The sequence below is a fragment of the Melospiza melodia genome, chromosome 3 (genome assembly GCF_035770615.1).
Source record: "Melospiza melodia melodia isolate bMelMel2 chromosome 3, bMelMel2.pri, whole genome shotgun sequence".
NCBI classification, from domain to species: domain Eukaryota; kingdom Metazoa; phylum Chordata; class Aves; order Passeriformes; family Passerellidae; genus Melospiza; species Melospiza melodia.
Window position 1 is genome coordinate 16,548,027 of NC_086196.1, and position 27,133 is coordinate 16,575,159.

General features: G+C 39.0%; 1 protein-coding gene across 1 annotated transcript; it reads left to right on the forward strand.

The window, feature by feature from the left end:
* Window positions 1-70: 70 nt before the first annotated feature.
* GEN1 (GEN1 Holliday junction 5' flap endonuclease) lies at window positions 71-21,087 on the forward strand. Its single transcript, XM_063150878.1, has 14 exons — window positions 71-159; window positions 3,008-3,205; window positions 5,096-5,282; window positions 6,650-6,826; window positions 9,439-9,549; window positions 10,595-10,668; window positions 11,157-11,248; window positions 12,053-12,203; window positions 12,304-12,340; window positions 12,442-12,522; window positions 13,301-13,431; window positions 16,294-16,355; window positions 16,892-17,035; window positions 17,238-21,087. The coding sequence occupies exons 2-14, from the start codon at window positions 3,045-3,047 to the stop codon at window positions 18,641-18,643; spliced, it is 2,814 nt and encodes a 937-aa protein (XP_063006948.1). The 5' UTR covers window positions 71-159; window positions 3,008-3,044; the 3' UTR covers window positions 18,644-21,087.
* The last annotated feature ends 6,046 nt before the right edge of the window (window positions 21,088-27,133 follow it).

A 27,133-nucleotide genomic window follows, 5' to 3' on the forward strand; every position in this document is an offset into this window, starting at 1 on the left:
TGGGCGCGGCGGGGCGGGAGTTTCAAACGCTGCGTGCGGGGAGCCCGCGCTCGGCTCGCCGGCAGCGCTCGGGGCTGTTTGTGCTCGTCCCGCCGCAAGGATCCGCCGGCGCTGAGGAGGAATCGGCAAATGCTGGAGCGCGCCGCCGCTGTCCTTCGGGTGCGCAGGTTTATTGGCAAAGCTGGGCTGGGGTAACGCAGAGAGAGGGAAAGTTGTTATAAACGTCAGGGCTTTCGTGTTTCCTCTGCCGTGTCTTTCCTCCTTTTTAAAGGGTGAGACATAAAATATATGCTTAGCTGTCTTTGCAAGTTACCTTGGTCATGTGTGAAAGTATCTCTGTATGAATTGAATTTCAGCGCTAAATGCTTTCTGTGGTTATTTTTAAGTAACTGGCATTTCTGGCAGTGTAAAAAAACTTAGTAGAGCAGAATGTAGTCTTAAAGCACTATATACGGCATAAAAGCTTCATAGGTTTACCACATTCTGGCCTGAAGAGACATTGAGAAGGTTTTGTAGGTGAGTGGTTATTTTTACTGTTAACCATCTTCAGTGATTTCTAAGTATATGCAAAGAAATCAAGTTCGGTCTTGCTTCTCTGGCAGTTGCCATCTCTCTAGGGTCGGAGGCTCGTGATGAACGAAGCTGTTAAATAAAATCCGAGTAGACAGATCATTCATGTTAAGAGTAGTTGAGCTATTTGCACACTGAATTCAGATTTAAATATTTTATTAAATACACTCAAAAAAACCAAAGACTGCTACCAGTCTTGCAGGCTTTCATAACTCACTGTTAGATATATATTCAATGTGATGTGAAAAACTTAAGTCCTTAAATAGCTATACTTTATTACAATGAAAAAGTCGACTGTTTTTTTAGTTTTCAATTTTTATGCTTTTTTATTATTATTTGTAATCTAACCAGATGTAGGGTGTTTGCAGTGTATTTGTCTTTCCCATTAATTAAGTGCTATCTGACACTCCATAATAATATTTAGAAACTAACAGGTATTTTTTTTAAGAAATTGTATTGATGCAGACTAGCAGAAACCAAATTATAACACCAAAAAGACATCTCCCTTCTTTGTTAGGTGTTCTCTCACTGAAAGTGAATTATTGTGCTTGTCTTTTGGGAAGGTTTGGATACTTCCCCTGTGCATCAGAGAAACTGATTATCCTGGACTTCAAGAAATTGCACTTTGTAGCCGTTAGCTTGATTTGTATTTTTAACTAATTTTTATGTGCTTGACACACAACAACAATAGCGATGCTCATCAACTAAAATGAGGTTCAGTCACTGTAGTAGTTAAAGAAATGGATTAGAGGCCTGGATTCTGTTGAAAGTAAATCTTAATATGACAACTTGGTTTAAAAACAACCTGGAATTGAATAGCTGCCTTGCTTTAAAACAGAATTAGAGTATGAAAGAATGCACCCTCCAAAGGCAGGCTTGCTGTCCTGACAGACTCTGGTGTTAATTGTGAGACCACACAGTGGCTTAGCTCCTCATGTGTCTTAAGCAGATCTCTGAGCACTGCTAGGTCATCTAGTCTGATTTATTCAAAGGAGCATTTTAATTTATCTGATTGTACAGTAGTGTCAAAAGAAGAAAGAAATATAAAACATTCCACATTGTATTTGATTTTTATATTCTAATATTTGGAGAGAAGAGAGAAAATAAATAAACATGAGACAAACTTTGTGCCATAAGACAGTGCAGGAATAAATTGGTATTGTGAGGGTGGAAAGCTGAGTATGTGCTCGAGGCCTTGTACAAAACTGGCAAGATGTGAAAACCAGAAGAATAATGAAAACAAGAAAATGAGTGTGGTAATGGGGTACCACGGAGAGTGCAGCTGTGTAAGTAAAGTTACATAAGACAAAGAGATACACCTCCTAGTGGGTGTAGGTTTTCCACTGGTGTGCATTATAGGCAGTGCTGGTCCCGCAGTACCAAAGTTGGCACAGTGAAACACACTGGTGTGTTCCTGCAGTCACAGTGTTAGAAATGCCAGGACGTTTGTTTGGAAGGCAAATTCAGAAGTCATCATGTTGCACTGAGAGCTTAGTAACAAGTTGGCCCAGTCCTTTTTAAGGGCTCTGTGATTGCCTGAAGTGATAAGTTTAGACTCTGTGCCCTAAGTAAGCGGTTCAGAAAAGTAACAATTTTCTGATGAACGTGGATGTCCTGGCCAAGAAAGAGGTGCACCATCCTGAGCCAGGTGTGCACGTTGCACGGAGCTATTCCCAGGCATCCAGGGCCAGAATAAAGTACTGCCTCCTTAATACTGCATTGGAGGTCTCTTCACAAATTTCAGTCACTGCTGATTCCCTGCTCAGACAGTTTTCCATCAGCACTGGATTGAAAGTCGGACAGTATGGCAGCTGGATGTTAAGAATGTCTGCAACCTGTGAGCAGCCACAGCAGCAATACCATCTTTTTTTTCCTGAACTCCAACTTGAATTTCCTAAGCCAGAATCTCTGGGTGTTGACCCCTCTTGTATCATCTTGGAATGCAAGGAAAGTTTAAATTCTGTTGTCATTGTAAAAATTCCTTAAATAGCTTTAAGCTACTTCTATTTTAACAGAGAATTTTAATGTGACTCCTACCTCAAATCGGGACGTAAGTTCCTTAAGAATTCTGTGGTTTGTTTTTTTAATAAAACTTGGATTGTGTTTGTGTAAGGGACACGTAAGACTTGGAAATGAATAATTTTTTGTTTATTTTTTTTCTTTTCCCTGAGTTTTGTTTTCAGCTTATTAATATATTTATTTATTATTCAGCTTATTCAGTAATGCAACTGTTCCATCCAAAGATGATAATAAACCATCTGTGAACTGGAGTCACTATACTTAGAAGATTTGGAAATGGACTTGGACTTGCCAGTGTTCTTGCCTCAAAACAGTAGAACTTTTAGTGGCAAATATATTTATCTTCTGAACCTCACAGTCATAATGCTTCACTTCATGCCATATGCTGAAACTGTTTTATTTTCTTTGGTCTCCACAGTTAAAATCTACCTTCTGACAACAAGGAAGCGAAAACAATGGGAGTGACTCACCTGTGGCAAATCCTTGAGCCTGTGAGGCAGCCTGTCAACATAAGCAGTCTCAGAGGGAAAACACTTGCTGTTGATTTAAGTTTGTGGGTTTGTGAAGCACAGACTGTTAAAAAGATGGTTGGAGTAGTTACTAAGCCACATCTCAGGTATCCGTATAAATTATTTGAGCCAAATGTCTTCAAGCTGTATAATTTAAATATGGTACTTATTCAATAGAATTCTAAGAGTAGCTCTGATATGACTGGTGTTGTGATTCAGTTATCACTTATGCTACATATGTAAAGGGTTTTAAGTTAGTTCTAAGTAGACCCCCCATGTTGAATTAAATATGTTTAAATCATTCTTCAGGCATTTGAACAAACTTAAGGAAAATGGATATATTTTTCATTTAAATGAGTTATCTAAGGAATGAGCATGTGTAAGCATCTGTAACTTCAAAGCCCTGTTCTCTGCAAACAGTGCTAATAAAAATGGAAACACGCACAAATTTTCATAAGTGCTTGTTGTTAATTACCAGTGTAGAATACTGAGTTACTAGATGGTGTTATACACTCCTGTGACTTCTGTTGAATTCAGCACGATGTAAAATATCAGCATGATACAAAATCTCAGAATTTTCTGAGAATAATGTCTTAAAATGTTTTATACTTACAAACTCAGATGGATAATTAACTATAAAACTGTCAGGATTACCAAAGTCATTACATTAGTCTGGTAGGATGTCGTGTGTGCAAGAATGGAAGCATCAGTCCAGACCTCCAAAGCAAGACAAGGAGTTGAACAGATTGCTACCAAAAAAATTATTTCAGACAGTTGAAAATATTATTTTTTGAGAAGTTTTGTTTTCAAGTAACTTATTGTTTACATTGATTTTTTAATATCATTTGTGAAAATAGAACTAACCTCAAAAGACCAGCTTACTGTTTTTTGCTAGTAGTAAAATTAAATCTACAAAATTAAATCTAGTGTCATGGTCTCTCCATGTCTGTCAAAGAGATGTAAATGTTTGATCTACTCCTTTTGAAAGATTGATAGTGGAATTACTGGTTAAAGCATATGCTGTTTGATATGACTGCTGTTAATTTTACTGTTACAGTCCAAGTATTTATTACTGCAGCCTTGTAAAACTCCACCCCTCAGTGGTGCTGGTTTGCATATGAAAAATTGGCTTTGTAATGGTATCTAGAAGTCTGTCCAATACTACAGCATTCAGTCACTTGGGGTGTACCTGTATTGATAGATCTGGGGTTAATATTTGATATAAAATAATCAATGTAAATATGTGTTTGGAGGCAGATTTTGGGCAGTGAATATATTTTTATTAAGCCTTTTAAGTTTGCTTACATCTTTACACCCAAAAAAACATCCTTTCTGTCCTTATATGGTATTTTCTTGGGAGTTTTGTAAAGCTGCTACAATTTCATAGTATGACAATTTCAGCCTGTTTTGCGGAGAAAAGAAGAAACCTCACAACTTTATAAAAGTTGTAAAGCTTGGTATGTTTATTACAGCGCCGGACACATGGGGAGAACGCTCTCCTCAAAAGGCACACAGGCACACGTACCTCTGAGGATTTCAGCTCTCCTTTTATCTCCCCTTCCAAATGCATATGCATACAGTTTCACAGTAGGTTCATACAAATTCATTCCGCGTGACATTTATCACCAGTTTCTCTTTATCAAAAGAATTTGTAGGTCGGGGCAGATCGACCTTGTGGTCTTTCTGGTTTTTTCTCTCTGTCTCCTCACTATCTCTGTCCTGCAGTTTTTCCCTTCAGCTTTGGCCTCACAGACTTTTCACCTCTCCTAGACATTTTACCTAATTCAAAATGGATTTTTACTCTGTCTCAAGCCAAAGACAGGAATATAGATCAGAGGTTTGTTTAGATTGGGGTTGAGAGTATCATTAGAGGTAAAGGCAATGCTAGGATTTTTCCAGTGGTAGGGTCAGGAAAATATAAAAGAAATAAGGAAAATGTCTGAAGAAATCAGTCTTCACAAATAGTTCAGCTTATGGAACACTTTGCTTTATTGCAGAAACCTATTTTTTCGGTTCTCTTTCTTTACATCAATGGGAATTAAACTCGTGTTTGTCATGGAGGGAGAGGCCCCCAGGCTGAAAGCAGACACCATGAGCAAGAGGAATGAGATGCGCTATGGGCCTTCGAAGAAAGCTGGAGCTGTAAGAACAGGGAGATCTTTATTTACAGCCATGTTAAAAGAGGTGGGTAACTGAGTGTTGAAGTATTTTTAATGTGATAGACAGAAATCTTAACCCAATTAAATACAGGAGCTTGAAATAATTGATAGCTTTTGCTACAACCCACCCCTGAAGGCCAGGTAACTGAGGTTCTTGTTAAGAGATTGCTTCAGGGCAGATTAGGGTGGAATGGCACTGAATGACTGGTGTGTACATTTTTTACATCTGAGCCAGTTGTGTAAAGGAGGAAATTGGCAAGATTAAAAAAGGCATTATCCCACCTCAGAGGATCTGGTTATTGTTGGCCTCACCCAGCTCAAAAACCAGCTTGTTGCTAAACAAAGGCTGGTTTATTGTTGGCATCCTCCCGTGGTGGGTGTGCACCCCCTGTGTCATCCTGCATCAGAGGTTTCACCATCACACACCCAAAAATTCTCCTGCTCTTTGGCTGGGGGTGCAAACATGGCCTCAGCAAAGCACCTGCTGCTTTTTCAAGTGACCAGTTGTTTGAGTTATTAACCCCCAATATTTCAGTGTCTCACAGCTTTATACACAACAAATGTAAACAATGTTTTGAAGGAAAGTGCACCTTTGAAGTCAGGCCTTACAGCAGCTGTTAAGTGTTATAGAAGACAAACAGTGTCAGAATAATTTTCTTATTGATATTTTCCTGTGCATGTTGTGCTGTTGTGATTGACAACCATAACAGGATTTATTGCAAAATTTAACTTTGCTGTTCTTTTACGGTGTTAGTATCCATACTTCTTCATATACTCCCACCCCCATTAACCATTTTTGTCTATTCAAAATTCTAGGAAGTAGAATTCATGGGCGTTCAGGGCTTCACTGGACTGTACATACCAATTCATGTTTTGTTCTAAAATCCTAAAATAAAGTATTTTCTCTGAAATTTGTATGTATATATCGGTGTGTCTTGCACAGTGGTCTAGTCTTGGTAGGATGACAGCATTGTACTTTTCTGCTTGATACTCTTGGGAAGTTTGGCACCTGTTGGAAGATGTTTGTTCTGGCTCAGCATTACTGCTTGAGTAAACAGCATTACTTCTCAAAGATAAATACTCCTTTGATACTACTCTTCTGAAAACATCCTAAATATCTATTTAAAGTGTAAAGATTTTTGTGAAGGAGTGGCCATTAATCATGCTGTGTTCAAGTCCTCTAATTAATACTTAGCTCTCTGTGGATATCTACTATTTCACTGTTACAGGAAAATATTTTTTGCTGAAGTAGTGCTTTCATTGATGAGGTGTTACATAAGCAGAACAACAGCAGCAGTTTTTAGAGGCACTTGTGTCTGAGAAAATGCATGCTAATAAGTGAATTTAATAGCTCAACATTCAACCTCTTTCCTTTTGTGTTCCTTCTTTTAGTGTCTTGAACTGCTGGAGTGTTTAGGTGTCCCTTGGGTTCAAGCAGCTGGAGAGGCAGAGGCAATGTGTGCCTACCTAAATGCTAAAGGACTTGTTGATGGCTGCATTACCAATGATGGAGATGTTTTCTTGTATGGAGCTCAAACAGTTTATAGAAACTTTGCCATGAATGCTAAGGTAATGTATCTCACCCTGTTCCCACCCTTTCTATAGACCCTTTACAAAAATGTAAATAGAAGGAAAGGACTTGAAAAAATATTTATATGTTATTAAACTTGCCTTGTAGTAGTTGGGTTTGTTTAAAATAGTGTATATAAGACAGGAACATTTTATTTGATTCACTGGTAATTGTTGTATTGGCTGTGAGAGGAAAACTACTGAGAACAGGGTAATATTACCTGTGTTTGTAGTACCCTGTGGTGTCTTATATAAAGTTAAATTGCAATTTTTGTCCTATTTCCTTCTTTATTGTGGAGTTGAGCAAAGTAATTACTTCCTATAAATTTTACCCTTAAGTCATATGAGAGTGACCAGCCTCCTGGGTCTAATAAGTGTTCACATACTTGCATCTTACAGGATCACTTTATTATTAATATACTTGCAATTAATGCTGTTTGCCCCAATTGGATGTGAATAGTGTAGGGATTGTATATCTGTATGACAATCAATTTTTGTGATCGTTGAATAACCAAATAATTTATGGCCTTAAACTGAAGTGTTCATTTGTTAAGAATACAATTTTCCAGAAATAGGGAAAGGCTGCTCCAGATTTCTGTAATTTATAATGTTCATCTGAAAGACTTGTTGCAAAAATACATTGGAGATATGAGAAAATCAATAGAACAAAAGAAGCGCACTACAAATAATTAACTCTGAAAAAATAATTAGGGTTGATGGAAGGTTATTTGCTTTGGTGACACCATGTTTGAGTTTTTCCTTGACATGGTTCTTCCATTCAGCTTCCTTGTCATTTATCACCAACAGTGAAGAAGGCAAGCTCAATCTTTCAGGTGTACTTAGGTACATATATAGTTCAGCATAAAGAATAATTTGTGAATGTGCAGGGGCCACACTGTCAGGGGCAGCTGTTCCAGCAAATGGATCACTTTGGTTTGTTGGCTTCTGGGGGGATTTTTTTGTCATGACTGAGGAAGGAGACAGTGGCCTATGTTTTAATTCATGTTAATCTCGATTCCATTTTGTATTCGAGTCCCTTTACCTTTCAAATATTCCTTCAGCTTATGCCTAATATGTTAGATAACATTTTTATTCTTTTCTTTTACTTAAGTAGTACATTGAAATGTTTACATGCATTTTAATATTTAGGATTACATGCATTCCTGAAACGACTTGGCACAGCCACTAGGATTTGATAATGTTAGTTTTGCCACATTTTTTCTACAGGGAAGAAACAATAAAAACACCTAGAGTCATAGAATATACTGAGTTGGAAGGGACCCATCAGGATCATTGAGTCCAACTCCTGTCTCTCTGCACAGGACAGCCCAAGAGTCACCATGTGCCTGAGAGCCTTGTCCAAACCCTTTCTGAACTCTGTCAGGTGTATCTTGGTGCTGTGACCACTTCCCTGGGGAGCCTGTTCCAGTGCCCAGCCACCCTTTGGGTGAAACACATTTTCCTGATGCTCGACCCAAACCTCCCCTGACTCAGCTTCATGCTGCTTCTTCGAGTCCTGTCACTGTCACCAGAGTGAAAAGATCAGAGATCAGTGTCTGCCCCTCTCCTTCCCCTTGTGAGGATGTTGAAGGCTGCAGTGAGGTCTCTCCTCAGTGTCCTCCAGGCTGAACAGACCAAATTATTTCAGTCACTCCTCCTACAGCTTCCCTTCAAGGCCTTTCACTATCTTTGTTGCCTCCTTTGGATTCTCTCTAATGAATTCTTAATGAATTTTTCATATTGTGGCATCCAAAACTGCCCCCAGCACAGGAGGTGAGGCTGCCCCAGTGCAGAGCAGAGCAGGACAATCCCCTCCCTTGCCCAGCTGGCCATGCTGTCCCTGATGCCCCAGGACAGGTTTGGCCCTCCTGGCTGCCAGGGCACTGCTGGCTCGTGTTCCACTTTGTATCAACCAGGACCCCCAGGTCCTTTCCCCAGCACTGCACTCCAGGCTCTCATTGCCCACTCTGTGCACACAGCCAGGGTTACCCCGTGCCAGGTGCAGAATCCAGCACCTCCCCTTGTGAAACTCCATAGGATTGGTGAATGCTCATCTCTCCAGTTTGTCTCTCTGCCCTTCAGGGAGTCAACAACTCCTCCCAATTTAGTGTTGTTGGTAAACTTGTTTAGTATTCCTTCCAGTCCTGAAATTGAGTTAACCCTTTTGGTATCAAGTTCAGGATGATAATGAAGATGTTGAGAAGTGGGCTGAGGATAAGACCCCTGTGGAACTCCTCTGGTAGAGGTTGCCAGTTTGATTTAGCCCTGTCCACTGTGGCTCTTTGTGCCTGACCGGTGAGGCAGGTGCACACCCCTCATGTAACATGGTTATCCAGCTGTGTGCTGAACCTCTTGGCTTATTTTAGTTTCTTTCAACAATTGATGCCCATACTTGAAGTTCCAGAACTGTAGTTGTTCATGTGGTATCCATGTATTACATCATAAATTTTAATGGCAATTTTTTTTTTTTTTTTCTATTTACCCTCTTATGGGGTAGAACCCTTTGCTCTGGATGTGGGTGAATAGGGGTGAGTAAGCAATCCCAACTGAATGTGACTCAGGGCAGTTCCTTCCCTGTAACAGAAATAATATGTAATAAATTTCTCTTGCAGGATCCACATCTTGACAGTTACACAATGTCCTCTATTAAAGAGAAACTCGGTTGTGACAGAGAGTCTTTGATTGGGCTAGCAGTTCTTCTGGGCTGTGATTATCTTCCAAAGGTAAGGAATATAATTATTTTTTATTTGGTGCTTACACTGTCTTGAAAAACAAAATTTATCAAGGGAGATATGCACGCTGGGAAAGCTTATGCAATGCATGATTACTGAGATCCAGCAGAAGTGTAGGAAGTCACTGTAAATTCTATTTGTAAATTCTATTCTTTAGCCTTCTAAAAGGCTAAAGATATTCAAAATAGTTCATGAACATCAGTTGAAGAGTGTTTTGTATTGTTCCAAACCTTTTCTATAATGGAGGGGAAGGCAGAAGTTTAGATGCTGATTACATTGAGACAAGGTGTGAGAACTCCATTGTTTATGAGGATGCTTTGTAACAAGTCACATAAAAGTACATCCCTGGCAGAGGAGCTGTGGAAAATGAGAAGAAAGGGCTTTGTCTGTGCTCTTTGGAAGACTTAGTAGTGATGGTATTGAGCTGTAGATATTAGTAAAAGCAGTTCTGGATGCAGTACACTCAATACAATCTTCATAATCAGGTGTATTGGTTCTTTGCAAAAAAGGGTGAAGATGGAAAGAGCTGGAAAGCAATATGTGTGTGTTTTAATAAACTCATACAGTAGTTTGGGTCAGAAGGGACCTCTGAAGTTCACTTAATTCAACCCCCCTGCAGTGAGGGACATCTTCAATTAAAACAGGTCCTTCAGAGCCCCATTCCAACCTGACCCTGAATATTTCCAGAATGGAGCATCCACCACTTCCCTGGGAAACCTGTGCCAGTGTTCTCTACTTCATTGTAACTTCTCTTTTTTTGAATTGAACTTCTTTTAGTTTATTATTGCTTTCTACTTCCTTTGCCTTGTTTTATCTCAGGTGCTGTTCAGCATAAGAACAGCTTGTGTGTTACACTGGCAATACAGCTGTAATCTGTCACCTTCTCTGCCCTTAAACTTGGTCAAAAATTTTTTTCTCAATTTATTTTCAACATCTGGACTCACTCGTCATTCCTCTGCACTATGTAATAAAGATGTTTTTGTGAGAATATTAATATTTTGTTTGTAATTAAATAATATTTCATATTTCACTATAGGGAGTTCCAGGAGTTGGGAAGGAGCAAGCTTTAAAGTTAATTGAGACTCTGCAAGGTCAAAACTTATTGCAAAGGTAAAATGGAAATTTCCCTAAGTGTTTTTTATTCAAAGACTTAAGAGTATGTACTTCAACTCCAAGATAAAGTTTGTAATACTTTAAGTTAGGGAGGATATTACCACATTCCATACCTTTTGTTTGCTAAAGGAATTGTTTTGCTAGGCAAGTCTCATATTTGTTTTAAACATGAGCTGGCTCCTAAGTCTTGATCTAGCAGGTATAAGTTGATGCATTGGAGTGGAAGTTGTAGGGACTGATGAGACTTGCTGATTTTTAGTTGGGTTGTGGATTAGGATTTGAGATAACCAAGTGCTTTCTATGTTATCATAATGTGTGTGTCACTGCTAGAAATCCAACATGAAATGCTGTAAAAGACCCCTGTTTCATAAGTTGAAACACTGTCTCTTGGATAAATGCTTGACAAGTATAAAGAAATTATTTCTCAGTGGTTTAAGTGTGAAAGCCAAAAATATTTCTTGATCCTTTTAACATCATCCTTTCAGGTTTGAGCAGTGGAAGGAACAATTTTGGCATGATGATAATCCACCTTTGGTTGTTAAAAGGGTAATTCACTGTTCAGAGTGCCATCATCCAGGTCAGTGTGAAAAGTGCTGAGCTGTACTTTTAGCCTCATTGTTTACTTTTATTTTGGGATGATGGATTTTGTTTTACTGGGTTTTGGGGTATTTTCTGCTAGCATTAAAAGCGCTTTTCAGCTTCCATCTTCACGTTTTCAATATTGTGTATATGTGCCCTTATATAAACACTTTCAAGGCTTGGGACTAATTTTCTTCAAATGTGAAACTAGTTGAGAGCAGATGTAATGTTATCATAATGCTGTTGTGAGATCCCAGATAGTTGCCTTTTTAACATGATCAGTAAAGACAGCATGCTGTACTCTATATTGCCTAGCAACTATTTTTTTAGTTGCTTGAACTGGTCCTGCATCAAGAGGACCAAATCTCATCATTGATGAGGTATGTGGCAGTGTTTTTTCAAGAAGAAATTAATCCCAAGTACCCTGATTTTGGTATTATCTTTAATCAGTGAACTCATTCAAATCCATCATTTGGTGAAGGAGAAGCCTGATTCAAATATATTACTTATGTGTGTTTTACAGGTTATCACACATTCCTTCTGTAGTTTTTTGATAATAAGTTTCCAGCTTAAGAGCTGGAACTGTTGAGGGAAAAAGTCTTCAGAAAAATGGAAGCCTGCATGTCTTTTTCAGTTTTTACTATAGATTCATAAATGCAACTAATGCACTCAGATCTGCTTACAGCTGCCATTCACATCACATTCATACTTGTTCTGAGTGTTGTATTTGTAATACTGCCTTTATAGGTTTGGAGATTTTGGGAACCCCTTTCCTCCTCACTTTGTGTGTCTGTTGCTATAGGATCTCACAAGGAACATGAGCACAATGGATGCAAATTCTGTGCAAGTGTGAGATGCTGCAAACCCAGTGACTCCAAACACTGCTGCCCCTGTGCATGGCATCAGTGGGAGCGAGTGAAACAAGCAAATGCGTTGGAGGACAGTATCAGAAAGTAGGAATGGCCTGAAAATTTAACTGCTTTTCCCTCCATTTAGATGCATCATTTTTTTCTATTTTTTCTCAGTTCCTAACACATTTGTTTTTACCTCCAGAAAAGCCATGAGCTGTGAGGGCTTTCCATTTTCTGAGGTAACAAACAAGCCTGCTTAATATCAATTGCCTTAATCAATTAGTTTAAATTTCAGCATTTTGTCCTCTCTTAAACTGTTTCTTTTATGTTTTATCTCAAGGTTATCCAAGAGTTTCTTGTAAACAAGAATAAATTGATCAAGATCATGGAATGTCGAAGGCCAAATTTATTGTCCTTTCAGGTATGTAACAAAATATTGAATATTCAGCTTTGTAGTCTTTTATTTATTCCTAAGTAAGTGATCATAGTGATCTTCATTGGTAATTTTACTTGAAATAAGAATTAAAGAATCTTGCTACAACATCCCAGTATACCTCACTGTTTTGAAAGCCTAAAGTTGAAGACTTCGGAAAAAATCAGTTGCTGTAAATAACTAAATAGAAAAGAAGAAGAAAGAGAAAGCTCACCTGTCATTGTTTTGTTTTTCATTGTCCAATAATGCTAGGTGGGGGTGAGTGTGTTAATATATGCACATTAGCATTGTTTTCTAGGAAGGCTTTTTACTTATTTTTTATTGGCAAAATCAGATCTCTTACAATGTTTCATTTTTTTGGTTTGATGACAGCGTAAGAATTACGGATAGTAGAGTAGATCAGTTAAACAATGTGGCTTTAATGAAAATCCACGTTCATTGTCTCACATGTGAAATCCGTAACTTTCACAGCTCCTGGTAGAGCTGATGTGAACCTGAGAAGGTCTTTAACAACTGTCTTATCCCTGCTGCTGCCACCACACAACTGTTCCCTTGGCTTGTCACTGACAGCTGATGAATGTGCCCTGCTAGGATGGCTGTTCCCTCCCTTGGCAGTGAGGTGTTGGTGGGCATTACACCAATATACAAAAGTACTGTAGATGTTTTAAGTATTTAACCCAGTGTCCCAACTACATAACTATCTAAGTATGTTATCTAATAGAATAAAGAAAGTTTTAAAGTTTGGGATTTTTTTTTATACAAACAGCTATTTGCTTCAGAGAAGATGGAATGGACCAAGCATTATGCTTGTAAGAAGCTGTTAGCACTTTTGACACGTTATGATATGATCCAGAGAAAATCTGGAAACATTGATTCAAAACAACTGCAGGCAATACGGTAATGCGGCTTGATTTCTTGAACTTAAAATGTTTACTTCTGATGCCAGATAAAAACCACAAAGCTTTTCTGAAAAAAAAAAATATGGTTTTCTTCCATCTTTGTTTCAGGCTTTGTGCTTGTTTTGAATAGAGGTAAAAATTGAGATCAGTGCACCAATTCTACTACTACTGCACAAATACATAGAGCAGTTTCTTTCGAACTGGCAGTGCATGTGTTCTCCTATGCTTGCTCTTTGTTCCTTTTCCTTACATCTGTCTCAGTCCTCTTCTCAGGTTTTTAGCATACATTTGATTGAATTCTGTGTATCAAAATAAGAGTTCAGGCTTAGAAATGCACATCTGCAAAATTAGTCATAGTCTCTGATTGCTTATCAGACCTACCAGCTGTCATTGCATTATGTGTCAACGCTACTTTTCATTCAGGACTGCTACACTGAGGAATGGAAAAATGGCCAAGTATACAGTTAGTAAAAATGGACATGCAGGGAAGAAAAAGCAAGATAAGCATGCAGTTACTTTCTCCCAGAATACTTTCCCACCATCCAGATTTCTGTTACTTAGGAATTTACTGTGCCAGAATTAGCAGTTTCTTATTCTGTCAGCCCTCAATGTAATTGATTTTTTTAATGATCTAATCTCTTCCTAAACTTAAGTCAACTTCTAGAATCTACAGTGTCTGTTGGCAAATCTGAACTTCACTTTGTGAAGGGAATTGTGACTTATTTTAACTTTATCTGATGATTTTGTTTCCCAAATGAAACCCAAATTCTCCCTGCCTCCCTAATTCTTTTATTGGAAGAAGGTTAGTAATTTTTCCATGCTAGTCACAGTTTTTAGACATTAATTTTGGGGCACAGGAGAACAGTCAATAGCAGTGTGATAGTATCACTTCTGGGTTGATGTGTCATAGTCTTGAATTAGTACTTTTAGAAATGCTGATGTATTCAGTGTTACCTTTCAAAAGATTGGGGAGATTGGTTGGAGAATGCTTTTAAAATAGATTGGCAAGATAAGTTACTGGTATTTACCTTTATGAATGAATTCATTGACATTCTCTGTTTATAACACTTTGTGGTGTTTCAAGAGTTTAAAAGAGAGATGGTGCATGCACTGGAAGATTTCTTTTGTTAACAAGTGTTTAAAAATGCAGTAATGGTTCAGCAGGATCAGCATGATCCTACTCTTCATGCACAGGAAGCTACTAAACTGGGGTTTAGATAGACTTTAGAAAAACCTCAGTGACTGACTGTCCCCTGCTCAGTTCAAGTTGTCTCTATCTTTTGCATGAGAGCATGAGGATAAATGACCCTGTCTGATCATTCAGAACATTACTGTCCAGGGCAGCAGCCTTCTCTGGCATTAGTAGCTTAAAATCAAAGAATCACTTGGTTTGGAGAAGTCCAACCATTAACCTGACACTGACAAGTCCACCACTAAACCGTGTCCCTCAGTTCCACACCTACACATCTTTTAAATTAAATATCTCCAGGGATGCTGGCTCAACAACTTCTCTGGGCAGTTTGTTCCAATGGTTGACAACCCCTTCCATGAAAAAATTGTTTCTAATATCTAATCTAGTCCTCTCCTGGTACTGCTTGAGGCTGTTTCGTTTCCTTTCTTATCACTTGTTACTTGGGAGAAGAGACTGACCACACCTGGCTGCAGCCTCCTTCAGGCAGTTGCAGAGAGCCATGAGGTTTTCCCAGGACTAAACACCCCCAGCTTCTTCAGCTGCTCCTTTCACACTTGTGTTCCAGACCCTGCATCAGCCCCACTGCCCTTCTCTGGGTGTGCTCCAGCACATCCAGTACCACCCCTTGTGGTGAGGCCCAGAAATAGACACAGGATTTGAGATGTGGCCTCACCCGTGCAGGTGGATGGATGATCACTGCCCTGGTCCTGCTGGCCACTCTATTGCTGATCCAGACCAGGATGCCACTGGCCTTCATGGCCACCTGAACACACTCTGGCTCATGCTCAGCTGCTGTTGACCAGCACCTCCAGATCCTTTTGCTCTTGACAACTTTCCAGCCACGTTTCTCCAGCCTGTAGCACTGCAGGGGTTGTTGTGACCCAAGGGCAGGACCCAGCACTTGGCCTTGTTGAACCTCACACCATTGGCCTCACATCAGTCCAGCCTGTCCAGATCCCCCTGCAGAGCCTTCCTGCCCTCCAGCAGGTCAGCACTCCTGCCCAGTTTGGTGTTGTCTGTGGACTGACTGAGAGTGCACTTGATCCCCTCATGCAGGTCACTGACAAAGACATTAGACAGGAGTGGCCCCAGCAGTGAGCCCTGGGAGCCCCATGGGTGACTGATGTCCAGCTGGATTTAACTCCACTCACCGCCCCTCTGGGCTTGACTATCCAAACCATTTTTAATCCAGTGCACTTATCCCAGCCATAAGCAGCCAGTTTCCCCAGGAGAAAGCTGAGGGAAATGGCATCAAGGGTTTACTGAAGTCTAGGCAGACAACATCCACAGCCTTTCCCTCATCCCCTAAATGGGTCACCCTGTCAAAGAAGGAGATCAGGTTGGCAAGCAGGACATGCATTTCGGGCAGGTCAGCTGAAGATACCAAACTGATGTTTGTAGGAGACTGCATTATGTTTGTATCTTACAGAAAAACTTTTTTATTTTGTGTGAATGCTCTTCTGAGTGTCAAATAAAAATGTTTCAGTGGTCAAATCTATACTCCAGATTTTGCTGTATACAGAGTAGTGTATTTTATTTAAAGATGTAGTAATTTCAATTTCATGAGAAGATTTTTTATTTCTCTCAATCACTCCAAATTAGAATATTGAAATATTTTTAGATTTAAGTCTAGATTTCACTCTTTTAATGGACTTCCTCTTCTTACAGGATTGTTAAGACACGTATTAAAAATGGAATTCCTTGTTTTGAAATTGAATGGCAAAAACCAGGTGGGTCTGGTTTCTATGTACATTATGGAACAAAACTGTTCATAGAAAAAGATAAAATCAAGCTTTAAAGAGGACAAGAGTTTGGCAACACTCTAAGGCAGTGGAATGTGGGTGAGATTGGAAACTGTTCTGTGGAAATAACAGGAAATAAGCATCAAATTTCACATATCCTGAAAGAAAAAGCAGTGCTTTAAAGAAAACAAATTTACCTAGAAAGGAGGGGACTCAGTCTTCAGCTGCTTGTTCTGGTACTTGTAAATAAGACCTAAACTGTGTGTTTCATACCTTATTTCACTATGTACCTGAAGCTGTCACTGTTTACTAGCCACAAAATTTTCTGTGCTGTCAGACTCCTCTGTGTAGTGTGTCCATTTGTGCCAGAAGACTGTCAGGAAGAGAAAGACCTCACTTGTAGATAAATATACTGTTGACTTTTTATGTATCTTCTTTGTATTCGAGTCTTTGCTGTTTGGTTTTTCATTCCCTACTTTGACATGTGTATATTCATATCAAAAGTACATTCATTATTTTTTCAGAACATTATGTTGATCCAGAAGATGAGCCTGTGGAGTTGTTTGTAGTCACAGTAGAAGAAGAGTCTTTGTTTCAGGCTGCTTATCCTGATGTCGTTGCCCTCTATCAAGTGGAAAAGTCAGACATTGTTCAGAAGAAACAGAAAAGTAAGTCCAGAAGCTTATTTCATGTGAATCTATGTGTCTTGCCAGAATGCAAAAAACATTTCTTCCACTCTTGAACAATATAATGCCAAAGCAAGATGAGTGGACTGGGTTTAATCTTAGTATTCTGTACTTTTGCACTAAGAAATATGAACTGTGATTTATATGCCATTCAAAGTGCACTTTTTATTATTTTTCTTTTCAGAAAAGAAAGACAGATCACAAGAAAAGGAATTGCCAGATTCTTGTGCTGAAATTACCAGTCTTCTGTCTCAAATTAATTTAAAGCCTACACACAGAATTCTTCCTGTGCAATACTCCATGTCAGATACAAAATCTCCTCCAGAAGACCAGACACAGCAGAGAAGTACTGCATCAAAAGATGTAGCATTACCTTCAGCTTCCTGCATAACATCAGTTCATGTGTCAACATCAGCAGCTGCTCTTGCTGATTCATCTGTGCCCTCACAGTGCACTAAGTGTTCAGGGATGTCATCCTCTTCCTTTGTGCCTGGTCTGCAACTGAGCAGTAGTGGTGGGAAAGGACCCTCCTTCAGCACCACACCAGCCCATGGAGGTGATGACCATGATCCAGCAGCTGACTTAGCCACATGCATTAAACACTCACATCCACTAAGTCATGAAACAGTAAGAAACAGCTCAGAGTATTCTGATGTTACACAGTCTGGTATGCATTCTGATAGTGAAGATGATTTGTTCACAAATTACGCTGTGGGACAAATTCAGGAGTGGTCTTTAAGCGAGAGAATACTTAAGAAAGCTCCCATTCCATCACAGCCTTTGTCTGAAGATGCAGTGCAACTGGAGTCTTTGAATTGTTTTAAACAAACAAAAGAAACATTGAATCTTGATAGAAATCATGTCTCTTCCTCATGTCAGTTAAATAATCCGGTGCAGGAAAATAAAAATGTTCTATCAGAAAACTCTGCTAGTGAATCCAGCCTACATATCTATCAAGATGCATACAAAAAAGCTGACATCCTGGCTGAAATGGTGCAAAAAGACCCTTCCAGAAGTGGTTCAGCATCTCTAGCCTGCAGTGGGAAAACAACAGAGACACTTCATCCTGGGTGGGAAATGCTTCCAGCATCTCAAAAGCCAGCAGATGCAACTGGCTGTCACATTAAAGAAGCTTGTATTGAAACTACTTGGAAAGTTTCTTCTAAGAAGAGTGTCTGTCAGAACAGATGCTCTTCCAGCGAAGACAGTGATGATGGGCACGTGGATAAAATCCTGGTTTATGAGCAGCAGAAAAGGCAACTGAACCCTGGCCAGTTTAAGAAATGTTTTACAAAGAAAAAGGGTAGCATTGTTACTAGCAAAAGGACGAACAGTGACTCAGCCCTTACAATTAAGGGGAAGAATAAAATGACCAATTTAGAGAAAGCTGCCAATGGTTTCTCAGTGCAAGTAGCTCCAAAACCATCCTCTTTAGAGGAAGTTAATTGTTCCCAAAGTCCAGAGAGACCAATTGAAAGATTGGGTTCTGATCCCACACAGCAAGAGAAAAGCGCTGCTCTGACTTCTGCGTGGGCAGACAGTCCCCTTCCCCTGTCTGAAAGACTGAAAAGAAGAATCAAAATGAATTAGGTTCTCCATAAAATAGATTATGATAGCAATTAACTGTCAGTTCTCAAAGAGTTCTTTCTCAGAGTTTCTGCAGTATGCTCTATCAATCTTATGTGGACGCAGTTTTAATGAATAGGAAGTGCTGGCACTGGAGCTGAAGTTTGAAACAAAAATGTTAACAAAAGTGCCAAACGGTTGATTGTAGGCAAGTATCAGTCATTCTGTGTGTGTTTACATTCTGAACTTGATACATAAGCATCAGGATACAGTATGCAAGGATGAGGGAGATTTATTTAAGAAAAAGGGGTTTTTTTCCCAATCAGTTGTGCAGGTTTTGTCTTGCTTACAAAAACACTTACTAGAACAGTGCCTGCAGTGCTGTTGGACTTTCCTAATAAGACAAAGTGATGCAGCATTTTTAAACTGAAATTCTCCATTCTCCTCTACTAATTTAATTCTGCAAGTTTTGAAATGGGTTTTGAAATCCTGGGTTTCTGGTTGTATTGACCATCTCTGAAGGACCAGATAGAGACACACAGCAGATGGACCTCAGAGAGTAGCTGAATTTATATCTGCCATGCGCCATAATAAGCTGTTCTTCGGAGGTGCACCTCTTCCAAAGAGTGGGATAAGCCATGTAAGGATATTCTGGTGTTGTAGCTGTCATCTAATATTTAAGGAATATGACTATGACTAATTTAATTAAATTTACTTAGGGCATTTTTTCTTAAAGAAGGTTGAAATCTCATCTAAAATTCACTTCCATTCATAACAGAGTGAAAGTTAAGTTACAGACAATCTAGTTATCATATTGCAAGTCCTTTGAATATCATGTTTCGGTGTTTTTTAGAAGGGGAAACTTGAGTACAGTTTTCAAAGTGCTCTTCCTACCTCTTTACTGCAGAAGCAGTCTCTGTTCATACACCAAAAAAAGTTGTTCTCAACAGTTGCCTGTTGGAGGAATACCTCCTTGTCTGTATTAGGTGTTTGTAACTTCTGTGCACCAGCCAAAAGGAAAACAATTCTTGCCAAGACATATTGTTAACAAGAGAAATTAGAATATCTGTGCCTTAGTAAAAATGTCAGTTCTTCATCATGGTCAAGGACCAAGTTTGGAAGTTGAATTCCAGATGTGTATAAGGAAGACATAGGTAGCCTATAGCCAATACAGTCTGTAATTAGACAAAATGGTACTTTCTTAGTTTACTCTGTGGGAAGATGGAAAAGTTTTATTTATAATCGATTTTCCAAATGAGAGATGTATTCTGGAAATGAGAAAAAAAATCGAAAATAATGGAAATTTAGTTTTGAAGAAGGTCTTTGACTTCTGGAGCCTCTTAAGCACCCAGCTGATGTGAGAAGGTAGCTGGAAGAACAGAGTTGTGAAGGAGAGTAAGAGTCACCTGGGAATTTTAAAGGGAGAGATTCATAGCATGACAGAATGATTTGGGTTGGGGCAGATCTTAAAAACATCCAGTTCCAACCCCTGTACTATGGGCAGGGAACAATTCCTTATGCAGTGGTCAGTAATGGAGAGATCTGAGTGGGGGTTTTTTGTAGAAACACACTGGTTTTGGTTATGTATGGGGTTTTTTTTTCTTGCTGATGGTTTTGAATACTGAAACTTGAAATCAAGTGTTTAAATTTTGATTAATAAAAATGCCAACATCATGTGAACACACACTCACTTTTGTTCCCTCCCAGGGTATGAGAATGTGCTCTTTTGTTGGGGTATTATTCAATTTCATCCACAATGTGTGGATTTCTGTGATTTAGAGCTTTCTTTAGAATCGAGGGGCCAGAGTGGATTTTGGAGGGAATTTTCTTTGTTTTCCAAGTCTGCTTGAGATGACTGCTTCAGTGGATGGGTAGGTGAAAATACTGTCAGAATTATGTGAATTATGAAAGTCAGAAATGAGATATTAAGAACTGCAGAGGAAAAAATATTATGTTGCTGATTTTTCCTGCTAATTAATTGGATTTCACAAGTACAGGTCAAGCATGAAAAGCAGAAAATTTTCCATTTTTTCATATGTAATGCATCCAAATTTTGTGCCAGTTTTCTACCACTGCTGTAGAAGCAGCGATAGATGTAGGGGAAAAAAAAAACTGTGTAGAATGTTCCCTCTATTTATGCTGTAGCTGCTCATTACAGTAAATAAAAACATTTATCATTGGGGATGACTGTTGCTTGAATTAAACTTGTGATTCATTACAGAAGGGTAATTACAGTTTTTAAATTGTTTTGGTTTCTCATCTTTATGTAATTTACTCAATCTAAAGATTAGGAATGGTTTTTCTTTGGAGCTTTTTACTGTGCTGACTGCTTTGCAACCTCTCACACTTGTGAGAATGATGTTTAAGTAAATTGAGGGGGTGTAACATAACTTTCTTCTGCAGAGAATGTTTCTCCAGGATTATGTTAAACTGCCTGTAAGAATAAATCAGTTGATGCATCAACCTCATGAGCCTGAACAGATTTTCATTTATCATCTGTCCTGATCTGTGTGAATTGGCTCTACCAGGGTGCTTCATACAAAGTAATAAAAATGTACCTACCATGGAGGTGGGGCAGGTAAGGGGCTCATCCTTCTTAAAGTCATTTTCTGAAAGGTTTTCTGCACAACTGCTGTCCCAGCCTGAGTACTTTGCTCTTGCTGGCATCCCTCTAGCTTGAATGATGCTCACAGAGATTCCCTCTTAGCAGGGTAAATATTTCCACTTACAAACAGTATTAAACACTAAATGCAGCTCATTTGTTCAGCACATCTTGACAAAGGGAAGCATTTACTTGGCATTCCTCAGGATTGTAACTTATTATTTCTGGTCCACAATCAACAAGAAAGGAAAATAAATGCTGCTTACATAGACTTTATACATAGAGAGCTAGAAAAAAAAATATAATTTAAAAGATCACTTCTCAATGTCTCTGTATCCCATTGTCATTTTTCCACAGGTGGAGATTACTGAAATACTTACCCACATGTGAACCTACCTAACAAACACAAAAATTTGATGAATATAATAAATGTTTTGATAGTCAACCAAGAAATTTCCTAATTTGAGAAGGGATTTATTTAACTTTACACAGCATTGGCTCTGTGTTCTTGTGTCAAGGGAGATCCTTGGAAATGGAGTAGCAAAAGCGACTAATGGCAGCTGTTACTTGAGACAAGATAGTCTTTTCATGTCTAAAAAGGTGTCAGGCCCTGCCATATTATAACAGCAGATAAAAGGAAACTGCAGTTAGAATATTACTGGGAGTTGTTGTAAACCCAAGTGCTACTGACAAAACCGTAAACTCGGCGCTAGATTTGGCGCTTTTTCCTTCAGGAAACAAAACACTTTAACTGTTTCAAGAAAACAAAATTACAATCGGTGACAGAACCACTCTGCACAGTTCTCCTGCTCGTGTATCCTGCATTACAGCTACCATCAGTACTGAATTTAATTTCATCACATAAGAAACTTTAAAATTCTTTAAGCCCAAGCCTTGTGTCCACCCCTGCCCCAATTTCCCTTGACCAAGTTGTAGAGGTTTTGCCACTTCAGACTGAGCACAACTGGAGAAAGGGACATACCTTTGAAAATCTTCTCCATTAAAAACAGCTAGCCCTACTAAAATTCCTGATGGATATTTAATTTTCAGTAGCTGCCTGAATAAAAATCAATTAAGGAAAAGAATTAGGAATATTTTAAATGCCAATGTAGTGTAGAAGTAGCTCTACATTAGCATTTGTTATTTGAATATCTTATTTTAAAATGCGACTTGCTCTGCTAGAGCACCTCTGCAGCCAGCTTGAAGCTCAGCTAGTTGTCTCACCAAATATTTTTCACAAACATTGGATCTGTGGTAAGTTTTGGGTATTATTTGGTACATGGTAGAAGGAATTGTGAGTGTGGTCTGTTTTGGATAATTTCAGGGGCAAACAAGATGAGCCCTTGCATGCTTAGTTGTCCATGCCAAGATCCCAGTGTTGCCCTGGCAGTGACACCACATAACAACAGATGAGATAGGCACAACTCTAGAAACTCTCCAAGTTTTAACTGTCGCAAAACCCTAGAAACAGTCCAAGTTTTAACTGCCTCAAAACCATGAAATTTGTGGCCCCCTTTGAAGCTGAATTCAGGCTATCTTTCAGCCCAACATGACTGCCACGTCCCAGAGCAGATTTAGCCTTTAAGCTTCTGTCTCTCAGCCCACTGCAGTATACTGTGGACATTTGCTTTGAAGCTTTTGCACTGGAGAGTTAAATTTGCTGCTTGATCTGCAGCTGCATGGGAAAGAGCCCTGAACTCAGTCTCAGAATCCCCAAAACCTGGAGTTTAATGGAACAAACTGGAAAAATGGACATCCACATGCGTACCTAATGTACAGGGGCTTCATAGGACTTTATCTCCAGACTAATGTGGTACTTGTTTTTCTAATTATTGAATGGCTTTTTACCAAATCAGACCTGCCAGTTAGAAATGTGGAGTAGAGTCTGATTTCTTCTAATTAGGGCCGTGCCTTCCTGATGGAAAGAAATCAGCAGTGATTCTGCTGACAGTCTGCTGGGCAGCCAGCTCACATGAGCTGCCCTAAGCTGGGATGTGGGCTGTCTCTGGGCTGTCTTGTCACATCCAAGAATACAGAGGTACAGCAGGGGTACATGAGGATGCAAAGGATTTGCCTTGAGGAGTAATCAAAAAACTGAAAAAGAGGGTGTTGATATTAGAGAGAAGTTTAGGAAATCCAATAGAAAAGCAGGAAATAGTACAGTGGGGTGGCATAGGGCATATATGAATCCTGCATCCCCAAGCACTTGTGTTGCCAGATTTGGTATAACCTCCCGGCAAAGCCCAAGGCATGCAGATCAGCAGCTCTGTACTCCTTTGTACAAACCCAGCCAAACTGTTGTCCTCACTGCTATGGCTCCTACAATGATTTTTAGTGAGTCATGCATAGCCCAGCATCGACCCCTGCTTTTCTATTACCTTTTAACCTGAAAAATACAAGCTTTTATGGCATGGTTTCAGATAGTGATTTGTGTTCTCTGTGTTTATTATTTATTATGAGATGTGTGGGATTTGTAGGTGTTCTTCCTATCAGTCAGGTCCAAGGGAAGGTGATGGCTTTGTGCTCATGCATCTCCAAGCAGAAATACAACATTGTTCTGGTGCCTACTGAAATGCCATCATCAAAGGGGATGTTACTTTGTTTCTCTCTCTAAAAATCCTTTTTCTTCTTGCAGATTTCTTAGAATTTGCAAGAAAGATATCTGGGAAAAGTTGTAGCCTCATGATTTTTGTTTGTGATTTCTAAAGAAATACTGTTTTCAGTTGATGGCATTTTGTTGTTTTTCCCCCCTATTAGAGTCAGTTGCTGCCTGCTATGGTTTCTAGGATGGTAATGGTAAAACTCATAGAACATGTTATTCTGCTGTTCTAAGAATATTGTTTTTAGCAATACCAGAAGAAAATGCTACAATAATCAGATAGATAAGGAGTTCTGAGATACAATAATGAAACCAAGCAGGATGAACAGTGATATTTTCTATTTGGGGTTCATGGTAGCTTTTTCAACTTCAAAGGCCAAGTTTCTATTTACCAACCAAACCTTTATCCAGAACCTTCTAATCCAGCACCTTCCACACTGTAATCTCTGGTGTTAGTGGTTTGGAAACTGGGCTGAAAAATATCTTGTGATAACCTATTGGTTTCTGTATAACAACCCAGCATATTTAATAAAAAATATAAAAAGGCCAGTAATTCTTTGCTTGTTCTGTTCTCAACAGCTCACCACTGAGCTTTTACTGAGAGAACATTCCTCTCCCCACAGTGATAATCTGAAGAATAACTGTGTAAAATGGATGTGTGGCTCTGGCATTGAAAATGTTGGAATTTTTACAGAGAACTGAACAAATCCACCAAGATTATATTCCTACCAATAACAGAGGTGTTATCTTGCAAAAACTTCTTTGTGATAGTATGTTTACCTTGTAAGATACCAGTAATTTAAGTGGGTTTTTTTTTTTTTTCTTTTCTACTACAACACAAACTGTGCTGGGAAGCTCTAAGTTACAGATTCAGGAAAAATCACTATCAACATTGGTGTCTTCCAATGGCAAGGCCACTCTCACCACAAAAGCCAAAGACTTGGAGCTGCTCTGACATGACAGGGAACAAGAAGATTTCAAAATTGTGGGGTCCTCATCCATATGATCTGGTATAGCCCTCTTGTATGAACATCTTAGAACCTTGTTACTCCTGCCTGGGGAAAAGACCTGAGTTGGAATATTGTGATTAACTGTATTGATAACTTGAAATACAACCCAAGCAAGTGACTGTTGTGGGATGAATGTTTCAGGGAGGGAATATATTAAAAATCTGACCAACAGAAGAGCCAGTGAGGTACAAAGTGTCCATGGTGTAGGCAGAATTTACCAGAAAGATATTCTGGGAAGTCCCACCAGACCCACCCAAGGACACCTTGTGAAGAAGCTTGTGGAGCTCAGGGTCCCCAGCCAGCTCCTCCCAGACATTGCCTTGTCCAACCCAACCAAGAGCTTTCTCACAGCAGTCTCTCCTCTTTCAAGTTCCAAATCAAGTTCACTTAACAAAACCTCTCTCCAGTTCATTTAACAAAATACAGTGCTAGGACTTTCCCTAATAAAGTACAGTGTGATTGGGGGGGGGGGGGGGGTTATAACTCCTGCTCTTTTAGTCAGTTAAATTGATCAAATATTCTATTACATCACTAAAACTATTCATAAAAAACTCCAAGACATAGTACCTCTTAGAAAAATAATTATGTTTGCAGAATGACAGCCAATAGTAAAGATGAGTGCAGCATCTGTCTGGAGAACACACAATTTAGGAAGCGCACATTAAAAAATTCCTCTAAATGTGATTCAAACTAAGAAGCCAGTTGATAATTGCTATTATATCAATCACAGTAGCTCATAGTTTGGCAATGAAAAGGAGTGGCTTATTTTAAGTGCTCTTTTATTAATTTATTATCACAGATCTCACTTTAATAACAACATTATATGATCGCGTATTTTATTTATGGATTATTTGAAGAATCGGTTATGCAGATATTCGGATTAGTGGGCTATCAAACCATTAGCCAAATAAATCTAAAGGTAATAAAACTCACAGGAAGATAGATGGCTTTCTTTTTCTTGTTCTTTTCAGCTAATTCAGGCTAATTTAAGCCTTTCACAGAATGGTGATAATGAAGGATTTGTTCTCAGCAGAGTTATGGCAGGTGATTTGCATTTGAAAGTTTGACACATTTATAGGCTTTGATCTTTTCCCCTCAGTGCTTGTGCCCCTGGCCGGACACCTACGATCAGGTTTTACCAGGTGGAAGACCTAAGAGCAAAAGTAGCTCTGAGAGTCACCCTGAAGACCTAAACTAGAAAAAATAATTAAACTATTTGTGTCCAGAAAATACTTTATTGCTGAATTTGAGTGGCCTTTATATAATACCAGAAATAAAAGACATTGAGACTTCTGTTATTAGAGTTTATTTTAAATTAGAGAAAGTCCTCATGGAAAATTTTAAAGAATACAATCTGGTGGTCCACTAGCTATTAAGATTGGCTTCTTCCACAGGTTTGAATTTATCACTGAAAAGAACTTCTTGCTGCAGAACACTTGAAGAATTTTGACACCAAGTGAGAAAAGACTGTGGCAGCCATGGTGCCACTTATTAAATATTATTTAATTTTTGCTTTGCTAAAAAAAAAAAAAAAAGAAAAAAATTAACTCTCTGGACGAGAGCTATCTTTGGGCTAGAAGAGGAAGCGTTTAAATAAAAAATCAGGGTGCTCCTGGCACCATGAGCATAATCTAACACACAACTCTAGGATATATAAAAGATGTTCTTAGTATTTACTATCTGACCCTAATGTAAGTAGGAGGTCTAAGGATTTAGTAGGAACATAGCTTAGAATTTGAAACAGGAACATTGTATCCCTCATGATCTTTTAAAATTTCACATAACTAGCTGATTCCTTCGCTGGATCGTAATGATGAATTCCAAGTGTGTGAGCCAGTGCTCCATTTCATTCTCATCTTATTTGATTCCTAAAGTAGTCTTTTCATTAATTAAAAATTCCCTGGATCAAATTCCTTGGTGTTCCATTAGCAAATGATATCTCTACAAGTTGATCTTTTCCTCTGAAAGAATACAGGGCTTGGTAGGTTCCTTGGAGGAGGACAGCCAGTCTGATCTCAGGAAAGCTCCAAGGATGGAGGCGTGTGGCCAAATAGCCTCAGGCTCCAGGTTTTATTTGGGAGGATGCAGGTCGCCACCCCAGAATACTCGGCCTTTTTAAAGCTGTGTAATGAGTACTGATTAGCCATTGTCTGGAGCACACTGAAGGTAGCAGGGACTATGTAAATGTTAGCTTACTTTGGTGCACATCAATAGGGAAACCCCAAATGCCCTTCTGAGTTCCTGGTTGGTTTTGGTTTTGTTTTTTCCCTGCCTCTCCTTTAAAAGATGCTCCTTCAATCTAA